Raw genomic sequence first — 21223 nt, 5'->3', positions numbered from 1 at the left:
CAAATATTTCATAAAAGTCAGACCTCTCCGTCCTTAGGAGGGACACAGGAGCAAGCACCATCTAAAGGACTTCATGGTCTTGAGACTGGGCCTGGCCATCAGGTTGATTCCTGTATCTATTACGCCCCTAGGAGACAGACTCCTTTTAAAGTTAAGGGAAGCCTAGAGCGGTTAAGGGGAGTCACTCGCCCACGGTCCCATGGGTGGGTCTTTCCTGACTCTCCCCAGAAAAGAGGTCCCACTGCTTTCATTTGGCCCCTCCTTTGGTATTCGTTTCACTTCCTGGTCACACTGATTCGCTGGCCTCAAGACTGAGGTGGGTGCCCATTCTTGTATGTCATTCAGTCCTGGGCTTACCCTATCATAGGACTTACTTTACTCTAGGGAAGCTGCTATAGTCTGTCTTCCCCACTACACTGTGAACTCCCCTAGGGCAGGAAATGTTACCTGCTCACAGTATATTTACTACATGTTGGTTGAATGCACAGATAAATGGCATAAATGGAGAATGGTTGGGTAAGTAGATGGATTGATTGATGAAAAAACAAATAATAGTTATTACCCAATAAGATCCAATTCTAATACTGTCTCCAGCCTTTAATTAGCTGAACTAATATAGAGAGATCTTATAACTGGATTAGATTAGGCCTCTGGTGTTTGAGGATCCTTACTGGGGTAAGGCACCACATCACCATACCCAAAGAGCATGGTTGAGGCACATACCTGCTGAATGAATGGAAATTTGATTCTAGTCCTCAGGCTTTAAGTCTAGCTTAGTATCTTCTCTGAGGAGAATTCAGCCACTGCAAAAACTAGTCAGGGGGCTGCCCACCAAGGCACCAATCACACAGGTTACAAATGAAATAGTGCCCCCTGGAGTTAAATGATGTAGTGGCTTTGATGGGATCTAAGACAAGCAAGTAACTATCAAAGAATGAACAACAAAAGACACCACCCAAAGAAAAGGAATGTGTTTAGTTACTGATTCTTTTTCCTGTTTTTCTTAGATATTTTCTAGAGCTACAAACTAGGCAATATGAGCTGCGGGTTAAGAGCAAAACTTCTAGAGCAACACTCCACAGCTCTACCACTGCGTAGCTGTGACATTTTGACCAAGTTGTTTAACCTTTCTGTTCCTCAGTTCTTGGAATGTGGAGAGTAACAGCATCTGAATCCCAGGGCCACTGTGAGGATTAAATGAGTTATGCAAACATAGAATAAAACCTGGCACATGGCAAGTGCTCAGTGTTAATAATAATTATCATTATACTTTCATAGTCAGCTAGAATCTCATTGGCAGGTACTTCAGATCTATTCAAGATAATTTTCCTTACTTATATTTTTAAAATCTTCAGTATGTGCATAAGTGTCTGTACATATAAACATACACATACATAGTCTGAGCGAATAAAATGTGGTGGTTACTAGAGGGAGCACTGGTATCCATCCTGACTGCCTGGTTCCATCCATTCCATAGCTGTGGGACCAGTCACTTAGCATCACCCTCCCCGTGAGAAACTATCATTAAGATTCTCAGCCTATACTTGCTATTCAATAAGGGGTCAATTTTTGTTTTATTATATGTGCAATGTCTTTCAGGCTAGTCTCTCCATACTTCAATGATAAATATCAATTATAGGCTAAAAGCACTTATAATTAAAAACAGGGGATATGAAAACATAACACATATAATTCTCATACCCAAACAATTATTGCTTTTAATTTTTTGTATGGATTAAGTCTTAAAATACCTTCTTTAGAAATAACTTCAAATTTCCAGAAAGTTGCAAGAATAAGAATAGTACAATGAACACTGCATACCCAGATTTATCTAATAATAACATTTCAACCTATTGGCTTGTCATTTGTTCTCTTTCTTTCTACCCACACATAATACATTTTTAACCATTTACAATGTTTTGTTGTCATTCAAGAGCCCATTACCCCTGAAAACATGAGAGTATTTCCTAAAATAGGGATACATAAATGGTTAATTTAAAATACAATAGGAAAATATGTCATTGAGTGATGTCTACTTCTTTAAACCTAAGGTAATCCTTTGGGATGGCTCATTTCATTGGGACTTTAGGTAAGCTGGTCAGAGGATAACTGGTAAGTATCCTTATTTGGATCTTAGCATAAATGCACATAATCCATTACAGAAGCTGGAAATTACTTGTAATATTTTATTGAACACAAACAAGGATATTTCTTTTTAAAAATATTTATTTTATTGATTTTTTACAGAGAGGAAGAGAGAGGGATAGAGAGTTAGAAACATTGATGAGAGAGAAACATCTATCAGCTGCCTCTTGTGCACTTCCTATTGGGGATGTGCCCACAACCAAGGTACATGCCCTTGACTGGAATTGAACCTGGGACCTTTCAGTCTGCAGGCTGATGCTCTATCCACTGAGCCAAACTGGTTTCGGCACAAATAAGAATATTTCTTTTAAAATATATTGGCTTGTGTGGCTCAGTTGGTTGAGCATCATCCTGTGCACTGAGGGGTCATCGGTTGGATTCCTGGTCAGGGCACATGCCGGGTTAAAAGTCTGGTCCCAGGTTGGGGTGTGTACAGTAGACAACCAATAGATGTTTCTCTCTCACATGGATGTTTCCCTCTGTCCTTCTCCCTTCCTTTCTCTCTAAAATCAATAAAAATAAATAAATGAAATAAAACACATTGTACATTATTTGAATGCTTTTTGGGAAACTCAAACTTGGTAAAACCATCTCTTAAATAATAGACTTACTGTCTATTATAAATAATAGACTTACTGTTTAAGACTTATTATTTAAGAGATGGTTTTACCAAGTTTGAGTTTCCCAAGAAGCATTCAAATAAAGTACAACGTGTTTTATTTCATTTATTTATTTTTATTGATTTTAGCGAGAAAGGAAGGGAGAAGGACAGAGGGAAACATCCATGTGAGAGAGAAACATCTATGTGAAACTTCTATGTTTCTATATAAATTGCTATGGAAATTACTTTATAATTGCAACAAATCTGGATGAAAATGTCAGCTAAATTTATAAAGCAATTAAATAAATTAACAAGACTGTGACATAGATATTTTAGTATCCTACACCCAACCAAGGATTAATCCATATGTTATTAAGAAAATATTCTTTTTAAAAAAATTCAATACATTAATTTAAAAAATGTGCTCCAAGGTGACTGTGCCCAGAAAAAGATAGCAAGAGCATGGACTCTTGCAGGCAGTCAGAACTGGATATGAGTCTGGGTTCCACCATTATTAAACTGGATCCTTGAACAAGCCTCTTACCCAAGTCCCCCACACCAACATTGCACTCATTGTACAGGGATGATAATGCTATGCCTCGCAGGGTCTAGAGAGGGTTAAAAGAGTCAAAACTTGTAAATCACTTAGCACAGTGCCTGGTACATGTAGTAACCACTCAGTTAAGGAGAGATTTATTGTTAAGCAGTGAGGCTGGTCTAACATGTTTTCATAAGAAGATTATAAATTGCATCAACTCTAATTAAACTTAAATCTAGACTCCTATGGCTTTCCCTTTTTCTACACTCCTGAGAACCCTGGAAAAAAGAGCACCAGCCATGTTTATATGAGTCTATTAAAAGACACACATAAATCAAGTTCAGTGTTAGGAGCTCTTACGTTTGTAGTTTTTCTTTTATTTTTTTTCCAATGACTTCATCTGCTCAGCAAATATACAATGGCAATTAGGGTAACAACATATAATAAGAAACACAAAGAAAAAGAACATTGGGGAATTAGCTGATGCTGGGAATATGCAGAGAAAGCGCTGCTTCAAGCAGGCCTATTATTGGCTAAATCATCCAATTATTAATCTTCCCTGTGTTCTCGCCTCACTGCTAGTGTGAGGCTGTTACTCAACAAATGCTAGGAAATGATTTCAACTTAGCGTCCCCCAAAGAATCATATAAATCATTAAAAAAAAAAAAAGATAGTCATATAAATAAGGCCCAAAGCCTAATGAGAACTTGAAAAGAGAAATGGGAGAATGTGGCTTGAGGATTCATGCTGGAAAGGAGGGACAGAGGCAGGGGAGAGAGAGTCTGGCTGGAGAGAGGAGGGAGGAGGCAGGGGAGAGAGAGTCTGGCTGGAGAGAGGAGGGAGGAGGAGGCAGGAGGCAGGAGAGAGAGAGAGTCTGGGAGGTGTCTGGCTCTCTGCTGGGCTCATGACTTCTCAGAAACAGCGATGCTAAAGGAAGAATAGAGGCCCAGGAAGCCAGGGTCACCTGTTCAAGTCAACAAATCCATAAGTGGAGAGCCTGCCAGCTGCTCCAACCCAGACCCCCAGAATGCCTGTCACACCTCAGCGCTAACCCCCCCCACCGCCCCCCTCGGGGAGGAGAGGAAAGGTCCCAGACCTCCTCAGAGACTCGCTGCTGGGATAGCTCTGCACAGCCCCACTGGGTGGGAGGCTGTGGGAATGAGGATGGCCATTTTGTTTTGGGTTGTCACAAAGCGGGTGTGTGCTGGCATCTATTGGGTGGGTGTTATGAGAATAACAGAGAACATTCTCACATCCCTCACAATCTTCAGTGCCCGGCCAAGCAGTCATGTGGATGGACATTTGTTAATAGTAACTATTATCCACATTATCCTATATAATAAAGAGGTAATATGCAAATTAACCCTCATGCCCACACAAGATGGCTGACCAAATGAATGAATGAAGAAGCAGGTTGCGTGGGGTGACCAGGCCAGTGGGGGCAGGGGGAAGGGGGGGAGATAGTTAGGGGCAATCAGGCCAGCAGAATGGGGCAGTTGGGGGCAATTAGGCTAGCAGGGAGGGGGGCAGTAAGACGCGACCAGGCCAGTGAGGGGGGAGTTAGGGGCAACCAGGCAGGCAACCAGTGGTCCAGAATTGTGAGAGAGATATCCGACTGCCAGTTTACGCCCGACTCTAGAGATCGGGCCTAAACCGGCAGTCAGACATCCCCCAAGAAGTCCCAGATCCCAGATTGGAGGCTGGGCTGAGGGGGGACATCCCCACCCCATGCATGGATTTTATGCACCAGTCCTTTAGTATCTAAATAACATGTATTTTTTTCTAAGCCATGGTTTTTTAATTGGGCATAAAACTTTTTACCTAGACTATAGCATTACTTGGAGAAACATGAGCCATACCTCAGCTGGTGGAACAGGAAACTGTAAAAAGTGGTCTAACAATAGAGGGCACCCTGCGTTTAAGACCTTTTCCATGTATGTTGTAGGTAACGCTAAGCTACAGAAAGCAATGTAAAATGTACAACAAATGAAGAAGGAAGGAAAAGAAAGGAAAGTTAGGGGGAGTGAAGCGAGAAGTCAGTGGCTAGGTGGAGTCTCCAGACCACAGGCCAGCCAGAGCACATGAGAAAAAACAGCATTGGTGGTAAAGGACGGGGAGAGAAGAGGTGAGAATAGACGGGGGATTCATGAAGATTGGATCGAATAGAAAAGAGGCAGGGATTAAGAGTCTAATGGGCTTGAGCTCAGACCTTTCCTAACCCGTGCGTCCTCGGTGAGGCTGGAGTTAGAGTTACAGATGTATAAGGCTCATGGCAAGTACCTCGTATACAGCAAAGAGGCCCAGATGGAAGCTATTACTACCATTACCGGCCACCATTTCACACAGGTGAGTTCTGTCAAGGCCAAAGCGACACCGTTTTAGAGAGCGCTTATTAGAGAACCAGGGCAGTGAGCACAGCAAGGAGGTCCCGGTGATGTCTGTGTCATCAGTCCCGGGGTGTTCATGGCACTGCCCAGCTCAGGAAGCGCGACCTGAGCTTCGCCCTCGTGTCAAACACCCAGGGATGCGCGTGTCCCAGGCGGGCAGCGTGTTCCAGCACCCGGTTCTCACCCGCCGCCGGCTGACCAGCTGGGCGGGTCGTGCTCTCGGCTCTAACGCAGACCGGGCTGGCTTCCGGCCAGTGGAGCTGGCCCAGCTACACTTAGAGAAACCGATAGGTTCAAATAGGTTTGAAAATGGCACGGATAATGATTAGGATCCCTTATGTTTACTAGCACATCCAATCTAAATTACCTTGTAGATCGAAGCAATTCCAGCCCTCTGTAAACTGCTTCGTCAATGACCTGTGCCTGCTCCACGGGGGGACCGGATCTCAGCATCAGGCAGCGCCCTGATCGACGAGGGCAGCTACAGAGCAAAGCGCCCACCCCCGTCCCACGGCACCTCTGCCTGGAAGGACTGCGAGCTCCCAGAGGAGAGCCCAGGGAAGACGGGGGTGGGCCGGGTGGTGAGCCCCCAGGGAACCAGTCCTCGGCCCTCGGCGATGAGCTGTATCTCCTGGTGACGGCAGCCATGCAGTGAATGACAAGCCCGCTCAGGTATCGCATTCATCTTCAGACATCACGTTAGTTAGGAGGGGAGGTCACCACGCAGGAAAACTGTCAGCGCAGCAGGACCTGAGGTTTCGCAGTCAGGAGGAGGGGGTATGGCACTCGAGCTCCCCGCTCCCCTGAGCCTGGCCTTCCCCTGGGCCTGGCTGGCCAGCCATGTTGTCACGGGAGACCGAGCAGCCTGCTAAGACCTCACACCTCTGAGCTGCCTCTTATTCTAAAAACTTCAGGGCAAAAGCAGCTCTGCTCTTTGCCCCGAATGCGCAGGAACCGAGGAAAAAATAAAGCAAGGAACACAAAGGGCATCTTCTCCACTTCTTCGTTTTGTTCGTTCATTCAACAAATATGTATCCTATGGCCCAGGCAATGTTCTAGGCACGCGCTGGTCACTGAGGCCGGCAGGGCCCAACCTCAGCAGAGGTAGATGCTGGCAGGACAGACAGACATGCGGCAGGCAAGTACATGCTTGAAGAGAGTCACAGAGGTGGTCTGGGAGCAGTGAGGGCAGTGGGCACAACCTCGGAGGCCTTCGTGATGGAAGTGGCATCTAGATTAAAGCTTAACGGAAATGTAGGGCATAGCATCTGCCCAGTTATAAAAGGCAGCAGGTATGTTTGGGGATGAAGTTTCTGTGACTGCAGCACTGAGGGCAAGGAGGTTGGGAAATCCAACAGGATTTCAGGGCAGGAGACAGGAATGTTACCCCAATGGTTCTGAGGAAGGAGAGAAGTGAGCAGCATGGATGCCATGTACATGCGTTTCAAATCCATGATTTAAAGGTGACTTTCCACTGGTATACTAAGAAGAGTCCTATAAACTAAGATAAATCTAGATGTCCCAAGAGAATCCTGTAATGATTTTTAAAAGCTGAATAATCAGTAAACCATTATTAAATTTCTATTGTATGTATTACTTGCAATTACTTGTATGTTACTTGCAAGTCATAGAGAAGATACTTCTTCAACGGTCCCTGTCACACTGCTCTAATCACAGTGTTATTAATGACACCCCTCTTCTCCCCCCGTTTCCTGTGACGGACCCCTCTCCCAAGGTGCCAGAGGTCTGGGGAGACAGCGGTGGATTGGGTGCTTCTATTTCCATGTTATTGAAGCTTACGGAGGTCAGGGAGATTGCAAAGGGCCACACAGCTCCAGCACGCCCTCAGGCTTCCCACCAGGACTGCAATTTACTGAGATATAGCTCTCTTTTCTGCCATAATTGCTGTGTGTTTTTTGTTTGTTTGTTTGTTTGTTTGTTTGTTTTGGGGGGGTGATTTTCAATGGCAAATATAATTAATTACATTTTAATTGTGATGACCTTGCTCATACTATTGAAATAAAAGTATTTTAATAAAGTGGGAGTGGAGAATAACAACAAGCAAAGTAGCACTGGATGGGCACTTTACACAGGCGAATCATCCTGTATAATAAAACCCTAATATGCAAATCAATTGAACAGCAGAATGACCGGTCACTATGATGTGTACTGACCACTAGGGGGTCATTCCACGCAGTACTGGCCACTAGGGGGCAGACACTCAATGCAGGAGCTGCCCCTGGTGGTCAGTGCGCTCCCACAGGGGGAGCGCTACTCAGCCAGAAGCCAGCCGGGCTCACAGCTGGTGAGCACAGGGGCGGGATCCTCTCTCACCTCCTCACCAACGGCGCTAAGGACCCCTTGGGGGTCCCAGACTGAGAGGGCGAGGACTGGGCTGAGGACCCCCCCCCCACACACACACACACACAGTGCAAATATGTCGAGCACCAGGCTTCTAGTATCTCACTAAGCTGTACAGTGGGAGGGCTGCTGCGCAGGGGTCTGGATAAAAGGGACCCTCGATGGTGAAAGCCGTTGTGGCATGTGCAAGGCTGGGCTGCACTGAGAGGAGAACTCCAGACAAAGGGCTTCACTTACTAATGTCTCTGCCGCGGAGCCTCCTAAGACGTACAGGAAAGGAAGGCTGCCCAACGCGCAAGCACCTGCTCATGAGGTCATCCCTTCCCAAAATACCGAAGTCCCCGAAATAGCAGCAGCAGGAAGCTCTGGAAGAGGCAGATTACACGAGCTGGTTCCCAGGGCAGTGACCACAGAGCCAGGAGGGTCTGTCCCCCACGCCCAGGGCCGCAGGGCTTCCTGAGCGGCCGGCAGGACAGGTGGCAGAGGTCCCGCTTCCCCGTCACATGGGCCAAAGAACCAAAGCAAACACGGCCGTGGCCGGAGGGGTGCGGGCCGGGAACCGAACCTGCGCCCAGAGGCCTCTCCTGTTCAAAGGCACGCACCCGCCGGCCTCGGAAACAAGCCTCCGCCGAGTTTCCTGCCCGTTTTATGAAGGAAACGTAAAATGAAACACTACGTGCTTTCTTTTTCAGCAGGAAGACCATTTGCACGTCCCAAATCCCTAATTTGCTGGTTTCGCAGGAATGCAACCCCGGGCGGGTACACACGCAAAGATGAAACGTGATTCTCCGCTGTGGGGGACGGCCGAGGTCACTTCTGCCCCAGTTCCTACGTGAAGGCGGGCTGAGGACCAAGTCATTTAGCTCACAGTCAGGTGCAATAAAATCAGTGGAAAACATAAACGGGAAAGCATGCCAAAACGTAACCATGGCAACGCCACAGATGCATCCAGAAATGGTGTGCTCCATTCCCCATTTCTTAAATTGGAATCTAAGCAGGGGGAAGATTGCACGGAGAACAATCGTGATTCTGCAATTTCCGAATTCTGCAAAACTGCGTCCAACCTGCTGTGCCAGAACCTCAGCGGCGGCCGCGCTCCAGCCACAAGCCCTGATGGCCTAAGAGATGCCACTTCGCAGGTACTTGATCTGCCCGACTCTGTTTCCTCATCTGTAAAATGGGTACAAAACCTCAGCCTCAAAAGGTTATTCTGAGAGTAAAACTGGACAGTATCTCAGAGGCAGGGCAGTGGTGGATCAGGAGACCCGAGGCCCTGGTCACCCGTAAACCTGTTTCTGTTGGTTTACCTTAGTGCCTTGCTTTCTTGATATATAAAAACAGAATGACAATCCGTGCTTAACCCCTGTGATTAACACCAGAAATTATTACTAATCCAAGTGTAAGAAATTATTAGGGCGTCGTTCCGATTCCAGTTTCAATCCCAATGTTGAAAGCTCGAGAGACTGAGGGCCAGAAGTCCCATGGGCACCTTCGGACCACACCCTCTCTGTCCGGAGCTCTGCCTGGCAGCGGGGAGAGGCCACGTCGGGGACCAACCCAGGTTCCTGGAAGTCAAGCTCTTTTTCTCCTGGAGCCTTGGTTTTACTAAGAAGTAACATGGGGCCCGGGGGCAGGGGGACTGTTCTAGAAGCTGCTCTCTAAGGGCCCCGGTCAGATTGACGGCCTGCGTTCTTGCAGGGCGATGGCACGCCTCCGATAAGGTTACGTGTATTTTGTTTTGCAGGTGTATCAGGGAACGTTCACAATGCTCACACGTAACCTGTGAAATATAACTTACTAAAGAAAGCCATTTATAGCAAACTAATCAAACAATACGCAGGTACCTTGAACTTCAATTTGTTTTTCCTTTCTTTCCCTGATTAAAATACAGTGTTTCTAAAAAGGCATTTCCAACTGTGAAGTATGGGGTACCAGAGAGGAGCCAGGAAAACCTCCCAGCAATAAAGCCAGAGTCATTCTTGCTTCGCATGAAATCAGACAGTCACCTGTCTTCTGGGACCCCCGCCCGGGATCCTGCAGGACCCCTCAGCTGCCAATCGCCTGCCTCACAGCCGCCCCCATCAGTGGCCATTCTGAAGGCCTCTGGCCTGGTCCCCGCCATTGATACAGCCACAGTCAGCATTTACAGAGGCTGATGCTCTGAACTGGTACCTCATCCCATTCCCTCCTTAGCACAGGGCTCTGGGTGTTAGTGTGAGTGACAGGTCCTTCCACGGATGAGAACACTGACCCTACAGCGGCAGATCACTGGCCGGCATTGGGAGCTGGCGAGCTCTGGGCAGAGCCAGCGCCTGAACGCCAAGGAATCACCCCGCCCTGTGCCGTGCTGTGTGACCCACTGCTCCGAGGGGTTCCCGGGATCTCGGAGCCACTGGGCCAGCCGCTCTCCTCTCCCCCCGACCCCCCACCCAGCCACCCAGGGTGCGGCGCCCGCCCCGGCTACTCACAAGGCACAGCGTGGCGGTACAGGTTGTCCCTGATGGTCTGCTGCAGCTCGTGGTCCGGGGAGCCCTTCTGGAAGCGCTGGCTGAGGAAGTGCCGCAGGTCCTTGCTCAGCTTTCCTCCTGCGGGAACGTGTAAACAGACAGAGCCCATCAGCCACCGCCTCCGAGCCGCGCGGGGACCGCAGGAGGCCCCCCGCACCCCTCATCACCCGCAGGGCGTCCTCCCCGAGGGTGACGGCAAGCGAGGATGCAACGAGGACAAAACGGCACTGAGGCGGGGGTCCCCTTTCACCTCATACCAGAAGGATAAAACAACGAAGACTGTAAACTGGGCCATTGCAGCCAAAACATGCAGCCTAGACATTAGCAAAATCCATGAGAGAGGATGCCGAAGCCTTCAGGAGGACAACCTCGCAGGAGCTGACCAATTACAAAATGATCTTGGGCCAGGGGTCCAACCGGTGGAACTGAGCCCTGTGGATATACCTGCAAAGTCTGCTGACATCTCTACTGGTATTTATCGCACAGCTTTTACAATGGCAAATAAATAAATAAATAAATAAATACTTAGAAACAACCCCCAGGGATGAACTAAGTCAGTGTTTCTCAACCTTTTTTGGGCAAAGGCACACTTGTTTCATGAAAAAAATCACGAGGCACACCACCATTAGAAAATGTTAAAAAATTTAACTCTGTGCCTATATTGACTGTATATAAAGTAATTCTCTTGAATAGGAATCAAATAAACACAAAGAAAGTATTTTATAATTACTTTATTATGAAATATTAAGTAAACAAAATAGTGAAAAATTATAAAATTCTTGTCTTTTCTGCACCTACGGCACACCAGGCAACATCTCGCGGCACACTAATGTGCCGCGGAACAGCGGTTGAAAAATGCTGAACTAAGTTGATCCAAACAGAGTTGATCCAAACAGCGGCCCTGTGAGGAAGCCGGGTCTGCGTGTGCGGACACCGTGGGGACACGTGGGGCACACTGTCTGACCCCTCCCGGGAAGAAGACAAGGGAGAAAAGGAGACACCATGTGTGAATGGAGGGAATCATGCGGACGTTCTTTTCATAGTTTCCTTTAGGAAGAAGGTCTTGAACGTGGGAACTAAAGGAGAAATCGCTCTTTATATAGACAGGTGGAAACATAGAGATCTCACGCCCCTGTGTTGATTTGCAAACTCTAGATACATATTTCTTTTTTATCTTTGTTGTTGTTTAAGCGATAGTTAACTGCGAGGTGCTATGTGTTTACTTCTTTGTAATTCTCTACACGTAACAGAACAAAACAAAGCTAAAAATATATATGTTCTTATAAATATGTGCCACAGGAAAAAAAAGTTAACAGTTTTTCAAAATAATAAACACAAATTACAGTCCACAGGAGCCACAGAAGGCCTGCTTATCAGCCTAGGGAACATTCGTTCTTAATGGAGAAAGATGCGACAGTGGCGGCTAAAAACAACAAGGCTCGGACTGCCCTTCCGTTCTTAGAGAAGATAAAAAGCAGGTAAGAGCATTTCTAGCCTCAGAGAAACAATGCGGCAACTCAGCACCCGTGTGACCACAGCAGTCATGTCTCAGATGGAAACTTCCCGGGGCCAAGAAGAGGAGGCCATGCGGGTGACAGGAGTGGTCAGGGTGATATGTCCTGCCAGGCAAGCAACTACTGATCTAAAGCCCAATGTCATGTTCAGAACAAGGTTCCCTGCTACAGATGATCATTTTAGAATGTTCTAACAACCAACCTGAACGATTTTATTTGAGTTGCATTTTACCTACAGTTTCAAGTGGCCAAAAAGAAAATACATATATTCAAGTCAATCTTAGGTCATTCAATAAACATACAATTACTCGTCAAATATTTACTGAATGAAGAAGACAAATCCCCACCACTTGCCCCTAAAATGGGCACAGGGTTTGATCAGACAGAAGCATACATACGACTGGCCATCAAGTAAATGAAAAGGTATTCAATAACATTCATTATCAGAGAAAGGCAAATTAAAACCACAATAAGGACCTACTACATACACATTAGAATGACAAAAATTAAAGACCATCTCAAGTGTTAGCACGATTGTGTAGAAAATGGTTCGTTCTCTTGGGCAAACAATTTAGCAGTGTATTATTACGCTAAGCCTTCACTAACCAAACGTTTCCACTCTGACTTATGCAAGCAAATGAAAACAACCCTCCCTGGCCCCCATACACACACACACACACACACGTAGGTAAATCTTCATAACAACGTTACTCATTATATAATAGGCCCAAATTACAAACAACCCAAATGTCCATCCGCAGGAGAATGGATAAGCGAACTACATTATAGTCCAACAATGGGATGCTACCCCACAATTAGAAGGAGCACAGACATAATATTGATCCCTCTCAAACACACAATGCTAGGCAAAAGAAGCTAGACACGAGAGAGAACATACTGCACAGCGCTGTCGTTACAGAAAGCTTTAGTAAAGGCTAACCAGATTTATAGCGCAGAAGGCAGCTACGTGGTTACCCGCGAGTAGACCCAGACCGATGCAGGAGCCGGGGACCTCAGGCCTGCGGAGAGTGACAATGCCCCTTTCTCGGCGTTGTGGCTGTGCTACAGCCACCCTTATGGAGGAGCTACCACGGGGGGAAACTGGGCGAAGGGCACAGGAAACTTCTGCACTATTTTTACAACTTCCTGGGCATCTGCAAGGATTCCAAAATAAAAGGTTTTAAAAGGGGAAGCACAAGGTAACTTTTTGGGGGAGCTGTCCATAAAATATATCTTGGTTATGATAGGGAGATCACAGGTTTATACATTTGTCAAAACTTACAGAGCTACAATATATCTGTAAATAAGTGTAGTGTGTAGTATGCAAATTATTCTGTAACACACCGTATTTCAAACATTTGAAATAAATACAACTATTGAATGACTATGTAATTGGCTTAGTTCTCAAAATCCCATTAGAAAATTGAACTAAAAGAAAAATAGAATAAATCTTGGCAGTTAAGACAGACAGGCCTGGGTTTAATCCTGGCTCCACCGGGTCTTAGTTGGTGAACCCAAGGGCACTGTGGAACCCCTGACCCTCACTGTTCTCACACGGGAACACAGAGCACGGACACCACACAGCCCCGCACCAGATCGCTGGGAGGATTCGTGGGACAAAGACAGAGCATGGCAAGGAGAAAGCATGGATGAGAGCTGGAAATTACCATCATGAGAATACAGAGTGGACAAGGATTCGAGGCAAGAATGAAATAAAGGTGAACTGTTACTTTTTTTTTTTTTTAATGCAGCTAAACTTAAAACTCATCCCAATGGCTTAGAAATGGTGAGAAACGAAATACAGGCCTAGGAAAACTGGATCACAGGATATTTCTCGAGTTTGTGGGGGGAGACTAAAATTCTCCTTGGTCTCAATTGGCCTAGACAGGTACACACTGGTTAACAAACATCCAGCTCATGAAGGATTCCAGGCTCTGAGCGCGAATTAAGTTCAGGAAATGAAACCAACAGGTAAATCCCGGGTATAGAGCACTTTGGAATTTGACCAAAAGGATAACCATGTTCACCAGCAAAATCTCTTACCTGGAATCTATGGTTTACCTTCCCCTAGGACAGTGGTCGGCAAACTCATTAGTCAACAGAGCCAAATATCAGCAGTACAGTACAAGATTGAAATTTCTTTGGAGAGCCAAATTTTTTAAACTTAAACTTCTTCTAATGCCACTTCTTCAAAATAGATTCACCCAGGCTGTGATATTTTGTGGAAGAGCCACACTCAAGGGGCCAACGAGCCGCATGTGGCTCGCGAGCCACGGTTTGCCGACCCCGGCCCTAGGAGACCAGAGTCCTAGCCATAAAAAAAAAAATATTGAGAGTTATTATTTGAGCCACCAAAGAAGATGTCCATGGGACCCAAATGTAAGCACAATTCCAAAGAAGATTTGGATACAGTATCTCTTTATCCCTTGTGGACCATAGGTTCCCATCAGTCCCTATGGAGATAAACGAGGGATTTACAGATGGGAAGCATCAGGACATAGAGGCACTCTCGGTTTACATAAGCTTTACATTGAAACTAGCCAACCCAGTTCGTGGTCATCAAACTCAAATTCCTCTCTCCTGCGAATGTGTGAAAGGGCAGAGCTAACTATGCTGCCCGCTAACATTTACTCTGCGTTCCGTGACATTTGTAGGCGAGAAGCCTCCACCTTCACGTTACACTAAGAATACTGTACTTTTGGGCATCTAATCTCAAATTAATTGCCAATTATTTAGGAGACATGTCTATAAATCTTCTCCTAATAGCCAAGGGCGGTGAGCCAATGAAATAATATATTGAAAGACAGAGTTTGTCACAGCATCTACACTTCCTTTGAAATTCAAGATTTGTTTTAAAAGGGAAAAGAAAACATAGGTCAGAAATACGCGGAACTTTTTCCAAGAAAAGGATTCAGATGATTTAAGATGATTTTTATAATACACACGGGCAAAAGAGGCTTAGGCAGCCCTAAATTTGCCATTCCCTTTATGTTTTCATTAGAGGCTCAGTGCATGAAAACGTGTGCACTGGGGGCAGAAGGGGTCTCCCAGCCTGGCCTGTGCCCTCTTACAGTTGAGACCCTGCAGGGGATGTCCACTTGCCAGCTTAGGACCACTTCCCAGGGGATCGGGCCTAAGCTGGCAGTCAGACATCCCTCTGGTAGCCTGGGAACCCTTGGGGGATGTCCAACTGACGGCTTAGGTCCACTCTCCATGGGGATTGGGCCTAAGCCACCAGTTGGAAATTCTTAGCACTGCCAAGGAGGCAGGAGAGGCTCCTGGCCCCTCCATTGCGCTTGCAGCCATCAGCCTGCCTTTTGGCTGAGTGGAGCTCCCTCTGTGGGAGCGCACTGACCAACAGGGGGCAGCTCCTGCATTGAGCATCTGCCCCCTGGTGGTCAGTGCACATTATAGCGACCGGTAGTTCCCAAGTCATTCCGCCATTAGGGTCAATTTACATATTACCATTTCATTATATAGGTTATTTTATCTACATATCTAGAATTCAGTCTTTTACATTTAAAACAATGTATTGCTGCTTTTTAAATTCACATTAGTTTACAAAAATTTAACCATATTGATGATGTAATTTCTATTTTTTAAAATGTTGTATATTTTATTTAAAAATATATCAAAATATATTTCTCCATAGAACATTAGGCTATCTCCTTTGTTTGTGACAACACATCCATGCTACAATGTCACTGCAATGCCTTTTTTAAAACATATGTTAATTTTTCTCTCTCAATTCTCTAAATCTGGAAATGGACAAAGACATCTTCAGCTTACCTACCTACTGGTAAATTTTTCCCTCAAATGGTGGTGCCAATTTATCTTCCACCAACAATTTTAGAGGTCCTGTGTCCCACACTCAAGGCAACATCTGAGTTACCAATGTACCAGGGTCCCTGGCACCAGCCCCAGGCTCGATGGTTCACTGACAGATCCACAGCACTCGGACAGAGCTGGGCTCATCGCTGTGATTTATTCGAGCAAAAAGGTGCAGAGCAAAACCAGCAAAGGGAACGGCTTTGGGGGCCACAAAGTCCAAAGGGGATCAGGTCCAGCTCCTGAGTCCTCCCCAGCACAGCACACATTTCACTCCCAGACGATGAGCTGTAGCAACGCCTGTGCAGTGCTGCCCACTGGACACTCAGGACGCTCACTAACTCTGGGCCCAGCATTTCCATTTGAGCACAAACAGCGACAGCACAGTGAGCCCTCTCCTCAGGGGACGACGAGAACCCTTCTGAAATCCACACTCCTGGGTTCCACGCAAAGCCAACCTGGTCACCAGGCCTTCACCCGAACAGCCACTCACTGTGTTCTGTGCAGCGTCTTTTTAAAACCTCCCTAATCTAATAAAATAAAATGGCATCTCGTGTTGTGCTCATTTACAATTATTGATTACTAAGGAAACCGAATGATTTTTTTTTTTTTTTTTTTTTTTTGTCTATGTTTCTTCTGTGACTTTTGCTCATATTTGTGTGTTTTCCACATGGGTTGTTCTGTTATTCTTAGTAAGATCTTTTTTTAATATATATTCTGGATGTGATTCCTTTATCAATTGTTTATGCTGCACATTTTGCTTGCCGTCATTTAAACATGAAATGGCCCCTCACATCATGGAGGGGTGCCATCTCTAACTCTCCTCTCCTGTGCGAGGCAGGTTCCTGCCAACTCAACCGGAGCATCACTTCCAAGGTCTGAGGGTGTCTGCTTGGTCCGGCCTGCCCCTGGCTCACAGGTCCTCAGGGCAAACGCTCAGCAGGAGAACTGACCCTCACGGTCAGGAAACCAGGTCTCCAGTGCGCCCTGTTGGCCTCCTTACGCCAGCTGTTTCCAGTCGACGAGGCAAACCCCACTCTGCCATCATGAGCTCCTGTAAGTCCACCTCTCCCAGGCCCAGGCACAGTGCTTCGTCACAATTAGATGTAGACTTTATCAAATTAATTTCACCGCTGAGAAAACCTTGGATGTGAGTATTAAACTAATCGCACTTGCAGCGGATTCTGCTCTGGCACGCTGTCTCCCAGAAATGATGAGAGCGGCAGGAAGGACGCATTTGTTAGGCAGCACAAATGGTCTGCACTGCGGGGAAGCTACGGCAGCCAAAGAGAAACCCGTAAGCTCAGCAGTTTAGACTTAGGAAGAATAATTTTTTAAAACCAAAATTAGATATGGGAACACAAATTAACTAGTTTTATAGTTACGCAAACTCACAGTCCAAAATATATTGATATGAGCTTTGTTTGAAAAGATGGTTGCTATTTGTTTCTAATATAATTTTCTAATTGTGAAAAGAGTATACATTTTTGAGGAGTCAGTGTTCCAAGGGTAGAGTTCCCAAAGGGAAATGGAAAAGGTCCAGGATGGGGGTGGGGAGGGTGCACAGCAGTGCACTGACTGCCACAGAACTGAAAACTTAAAAATGCGAAGGTGATAAATTTCTTGTTATGTCTATTTTACCACACTAAAAAGTAATATAGATTAATTACAATATTTGAAAAATACAACAAAAAAAGTTAAAATCAACTTGTTTTGCATCACCAATAACGTTCTAATTGTGTGTATGCACACTTACACACTTATTTATACACACCTACACATTCACAATACAATTAGACATTTGAAGAGATCCATTCATGCATTCAACAAACCTTTATTAAGAACTTACAGCACGCAGCTGGCATGGCTCAGTGGTTGAGCATTGAGCTAGTAATTAGGAGGTCACAGTTCGATTCCTGGTCAGGGCACTTGCCAAGATTGTAGGCTCAATCCCCAGTAAGGGGTGTGCAGGAGGCAGCAGATTAATGATTCTCATCGTTGATGTTTCTGTCTCTCACTCTCCCTCACTCTCTGAAATCAAATACATATCTTTTTTTGTTTTTTAAGAGCCTACAGCCACATGCTCTGTGGACCCTGAGTCCCACCAGCACAGCCCGGAGCTCCTGAGCAGGGGCTGGCAGGCTTTAGGAAGGGGACAGGGTTGGCCTCCAACAGAAAACCGTTAAGATTTAGGCTCTGAAGAAGGATGAGAGGCTAGTTGCTCTACAACATGCGGGGAAAGAGCTTTTTAGGCAGAGGGAGCAGCATTGCAAATGGCTCAGAAGTAGAAAAGAGGTCGCGCAGTAGGTCACATGTGGCACAGATGTGGAAGCCAGAGAATTCTGGGCCTCCAGGGCCGATAAGGAGTCATTTTAGTCTAAGCTCAGTAGGAACGCGTTGCAGGGATTTCAGTCAGAGGAGGGAAGGCGTGGTCTAAATCCTGAGGTGACCTCTCAGCTTGCAGTGGGCCAGATGGAGAGACAGGTGATGCGATGACCGTGGAGCGGGCCTCGGGAGACCCGAAGAGGCGTGGACAGGAAGGCCCTGTGGGAAAGGGGACAGCGGGGACAGAGGGATGCCACTGAATGCTGGAACGGATAGGGCGTGCTGATGTGATGGAGGAGGACAGCAAAGGAAGGGAGGAGCCTAAATCTGTCCAGTGTCTGGGCGCACCTGGTGCTGACAGGTTTGGGCGGAACACAGAGCTCCTATTTCATGTGAGACATGCAGGTGCATGCTGTACACGTGGATTTATACCCAAATCTAGCATAATCAGTGACCTTCCCAATACACTGGTGCTCAAAAATACACTTCATTAGCTATCCAGTATTTTAGCACCTCATTCCATCACCATCTACTTAACGATTACTAATTACTAAGCATATCCAGTGCCTTCCCCTTGATCATTCTCCTTGTACAAAAGCTGTCTGTATCTCTGATTGCTTTCTCATCATTCCTGAAATGAAAATATTGGTGCCGAAAGCATAAAAAATGTTTAAGGCTTTTGATACAAATGATCTCCAAAAGGATTTTATCAGCTTCCCTTCTAAATGGCTCCACGGTAGCAGTGTGGACTCACCATCATAGCAGCAGTTCTGTGTTCACAGACATTTAGCTCTCTTTCCTTTAAAAAATACTACAAACCATGCTGTAAGGAATATGAAGTTTCGCTGAAGTTTCCTAAAAGGGGAATTCCTGGAGTGATACGTATCAACATTATTTTAAAGACTCTTGCCACAGCGTGACACCCTGCTTGCCAGAGAGGTTATGCCAGTTCCTCCCACAGTCTAAAACAAGTACAGTATCACCAACCTGACAATCACAGTGTCAAAATAAGAATGATTTCCCCCTTTTAATTGTGTGGTTTTTAAAATTCCCCACCCAGGCTTCAAACGGATGCCAGCGCTGTACTAGTAAGGCACAAGATATACTCTGTGTTTCTTTTCACTTTGAGAAGCAGCTCTTTCCCATAAAGAAAACTAATGTAGAGAATGGCCTGTTGAGAAGTAATGAATGAAATTCCATGATCATATACTGTATACTTAAGTAGAAAAATAAAGACAAAAGCCCTTGCTTCTAGAAACCACACAGACTGGAACACCCGAGGGCCAGAGCCCTGCAGAATTCCTTCCCAGCCCCCTCTCCCCGATGCCAGGGACGCGCGGGGGGAGATGAGCCGTCAGCAGCGTTCCTCTCCGAGGGGCCCGACGCACCGTTCCCGACTCTGGGAGCACGTCTGGACCCTGTCCAACCACTAAGCTCTGCCTCCGTAGCACGAAAACCGCGGGGATTATCTGTAAACAAGGTTGTTTCCCAATAAAACTTTATTTACAAAGACATACGTATTTGGCCCACCGGCCACAGTAACAATTCCTGGCCTAGATGCTGGCCCTGCATTTCCAGGTGAGCAATTCTGTGACTCTCGGGGTGGAGGCGGAGGGAGCCATTGTTTCCAAGGCTGGCCTCAGCAGCATCACCCAGAAACTAAAGTGCAAATGTGGGGGCTCTGTCCCACACTTACTGAGTCAGAATCTCTGAGGGTCAGGCTCAGCAATCGGTGCTTTCACAAGCCTTCCAGGTGCTGCTGACGGATGCTGAGGTTTGGGAGGCCGTGGTCTAAGCCGCAGCAAATCCCTAACAGCACGTGGGCAGCGAGGCTCTGAGAATGAGCCTGTTTCCCAGTTCCTCACCATGTCTCCATCTCTGGCAAACCCCAGCACTGCCCCTCGGCCACCCGGCGAAGAATAACCCCTCATAACAGCAGGGCCAGTGGAAACGACTCCTCAGACACGCAGAGATTAAATCTATGCCCCTTGTGGTACAGGGACACTTAGCCTTTCAGTCAGGCTTCCACAGAACCTAAAGTGAGACAGAGAACGGTGTGGCGAGCCTGTGATGTAAAATAGAGGCTGCAGAACAGATGTGTGTGCGCTGATGGAGCTCTGGAAACCACTACTGACCTTGAACTACCCACATGAATAAGCTCAAAACATTTTGCTAGCCCTTCAGGACACCCGCTTTATCGTTATATCCTGGCTGCCTTCTTTGTTCTTTCTCTCCTGGAGGATCTTTTTATAACAAACTGCATCCCACAGGGAGAAGGAACCAGAAGTAAGCACAGAAAGAAAGGCAAGATTTAAATTCCATCATCTCATTTTTTTTCATTATTTCCAGCCTTTTGTGCTTCTAATATTTATGCCAGTTAAAGCAGAGTGGTAGAATAATACCTGTCCAAAGTAAATAAACATGAGATGTGCACAGAGAAAGCAGGAAGTAACTCAGCTACAGTGTGGTGATGCCCCCCTCTGACCCACAGGCAGCTGCGTAGCCTCACCCAGGGCTGTCAGCTGTCTCTACCCTCAGACCTGGAGTGGCATCTGAAGACATGTGTTTGAGCACGTATGTTGTTTCCATGTGCACGTCTGCTTGCCCTTCAAGAACACATGAAGCGTTTAAGAAGACATTCCGTGGGGATCTGGAAACACTGCCCGGTGATGTGGAGTCCAGAGCAGACTCTGTGCTAGGCCCTAACTTTACAATCCGCACTCCAAGCGGAGGCTGGCTCTCTCCGGGCCTTTTACAGAAGAATGGACTGCAGCTGGCAGACGGCCCCGCCACTCCGGTGACTGGTCTGCATGCAGGTGTGCATACACACAGAGAGAGGGCATGGGCATGTCCAGAGGTGAGCAGCTGGTCCGTCCTGGTGAGGGTGCACATTATGCTGTTGTATCACCAGCGGTGTGGGTTTGACAGTGTTTAAAGTAAGAAAGTAACACAAGGTAGTTCTATATACACCATGGCCCTGGAGACCATGGGAATCTCAATTATGAAAAGCAAAGACT

The 21223-nt window shown here is 46.3% G+C and overlaps 1 protein-coding gene across 19 annotated transcripts in view; it reads right to left on the bottom strand.

Moving 5' to 3' along the window:
- MAGI1 (membrane associated guanylate kinase, WW and PDZ domain containing 1) overlaps positions 1-21223 on the bottom strand; it is a 518034-nt gene that overhangs the window by 209152 nt on the left and 287659 nt on the right. For all 19 annotated transcript variants that reach the window (XM_084902660.1, XM_084902672.1, XM_084902676.1 and 16 more), the window contains exon 2: positions 10501-10617. In XM_084902660.1, the coding sequence (XP_084758786.1) occupies positions 10501-10617 (117 nt within the window). The remainder of the gene's footprint in view (positions 1-10500; positions 10618-21223) is intronic.

Source organism: Pipistrellus hanaki (assembly GCF_964339955.1).
Source record: "Pipistrellus hanaki genome assembly, chromosome: 13".
Lineage (NCBI taxonomy): Eukaryota > Metazoa > Chordata > Mammalia > Chiroptera > Vespertilionidae > Pipistrellus > Pipistrellus hanaki.
Note: the sequence above shows the minus strand (reverse complement) of the source record. Positions and strands in the feature narration are given on the sequence as shown.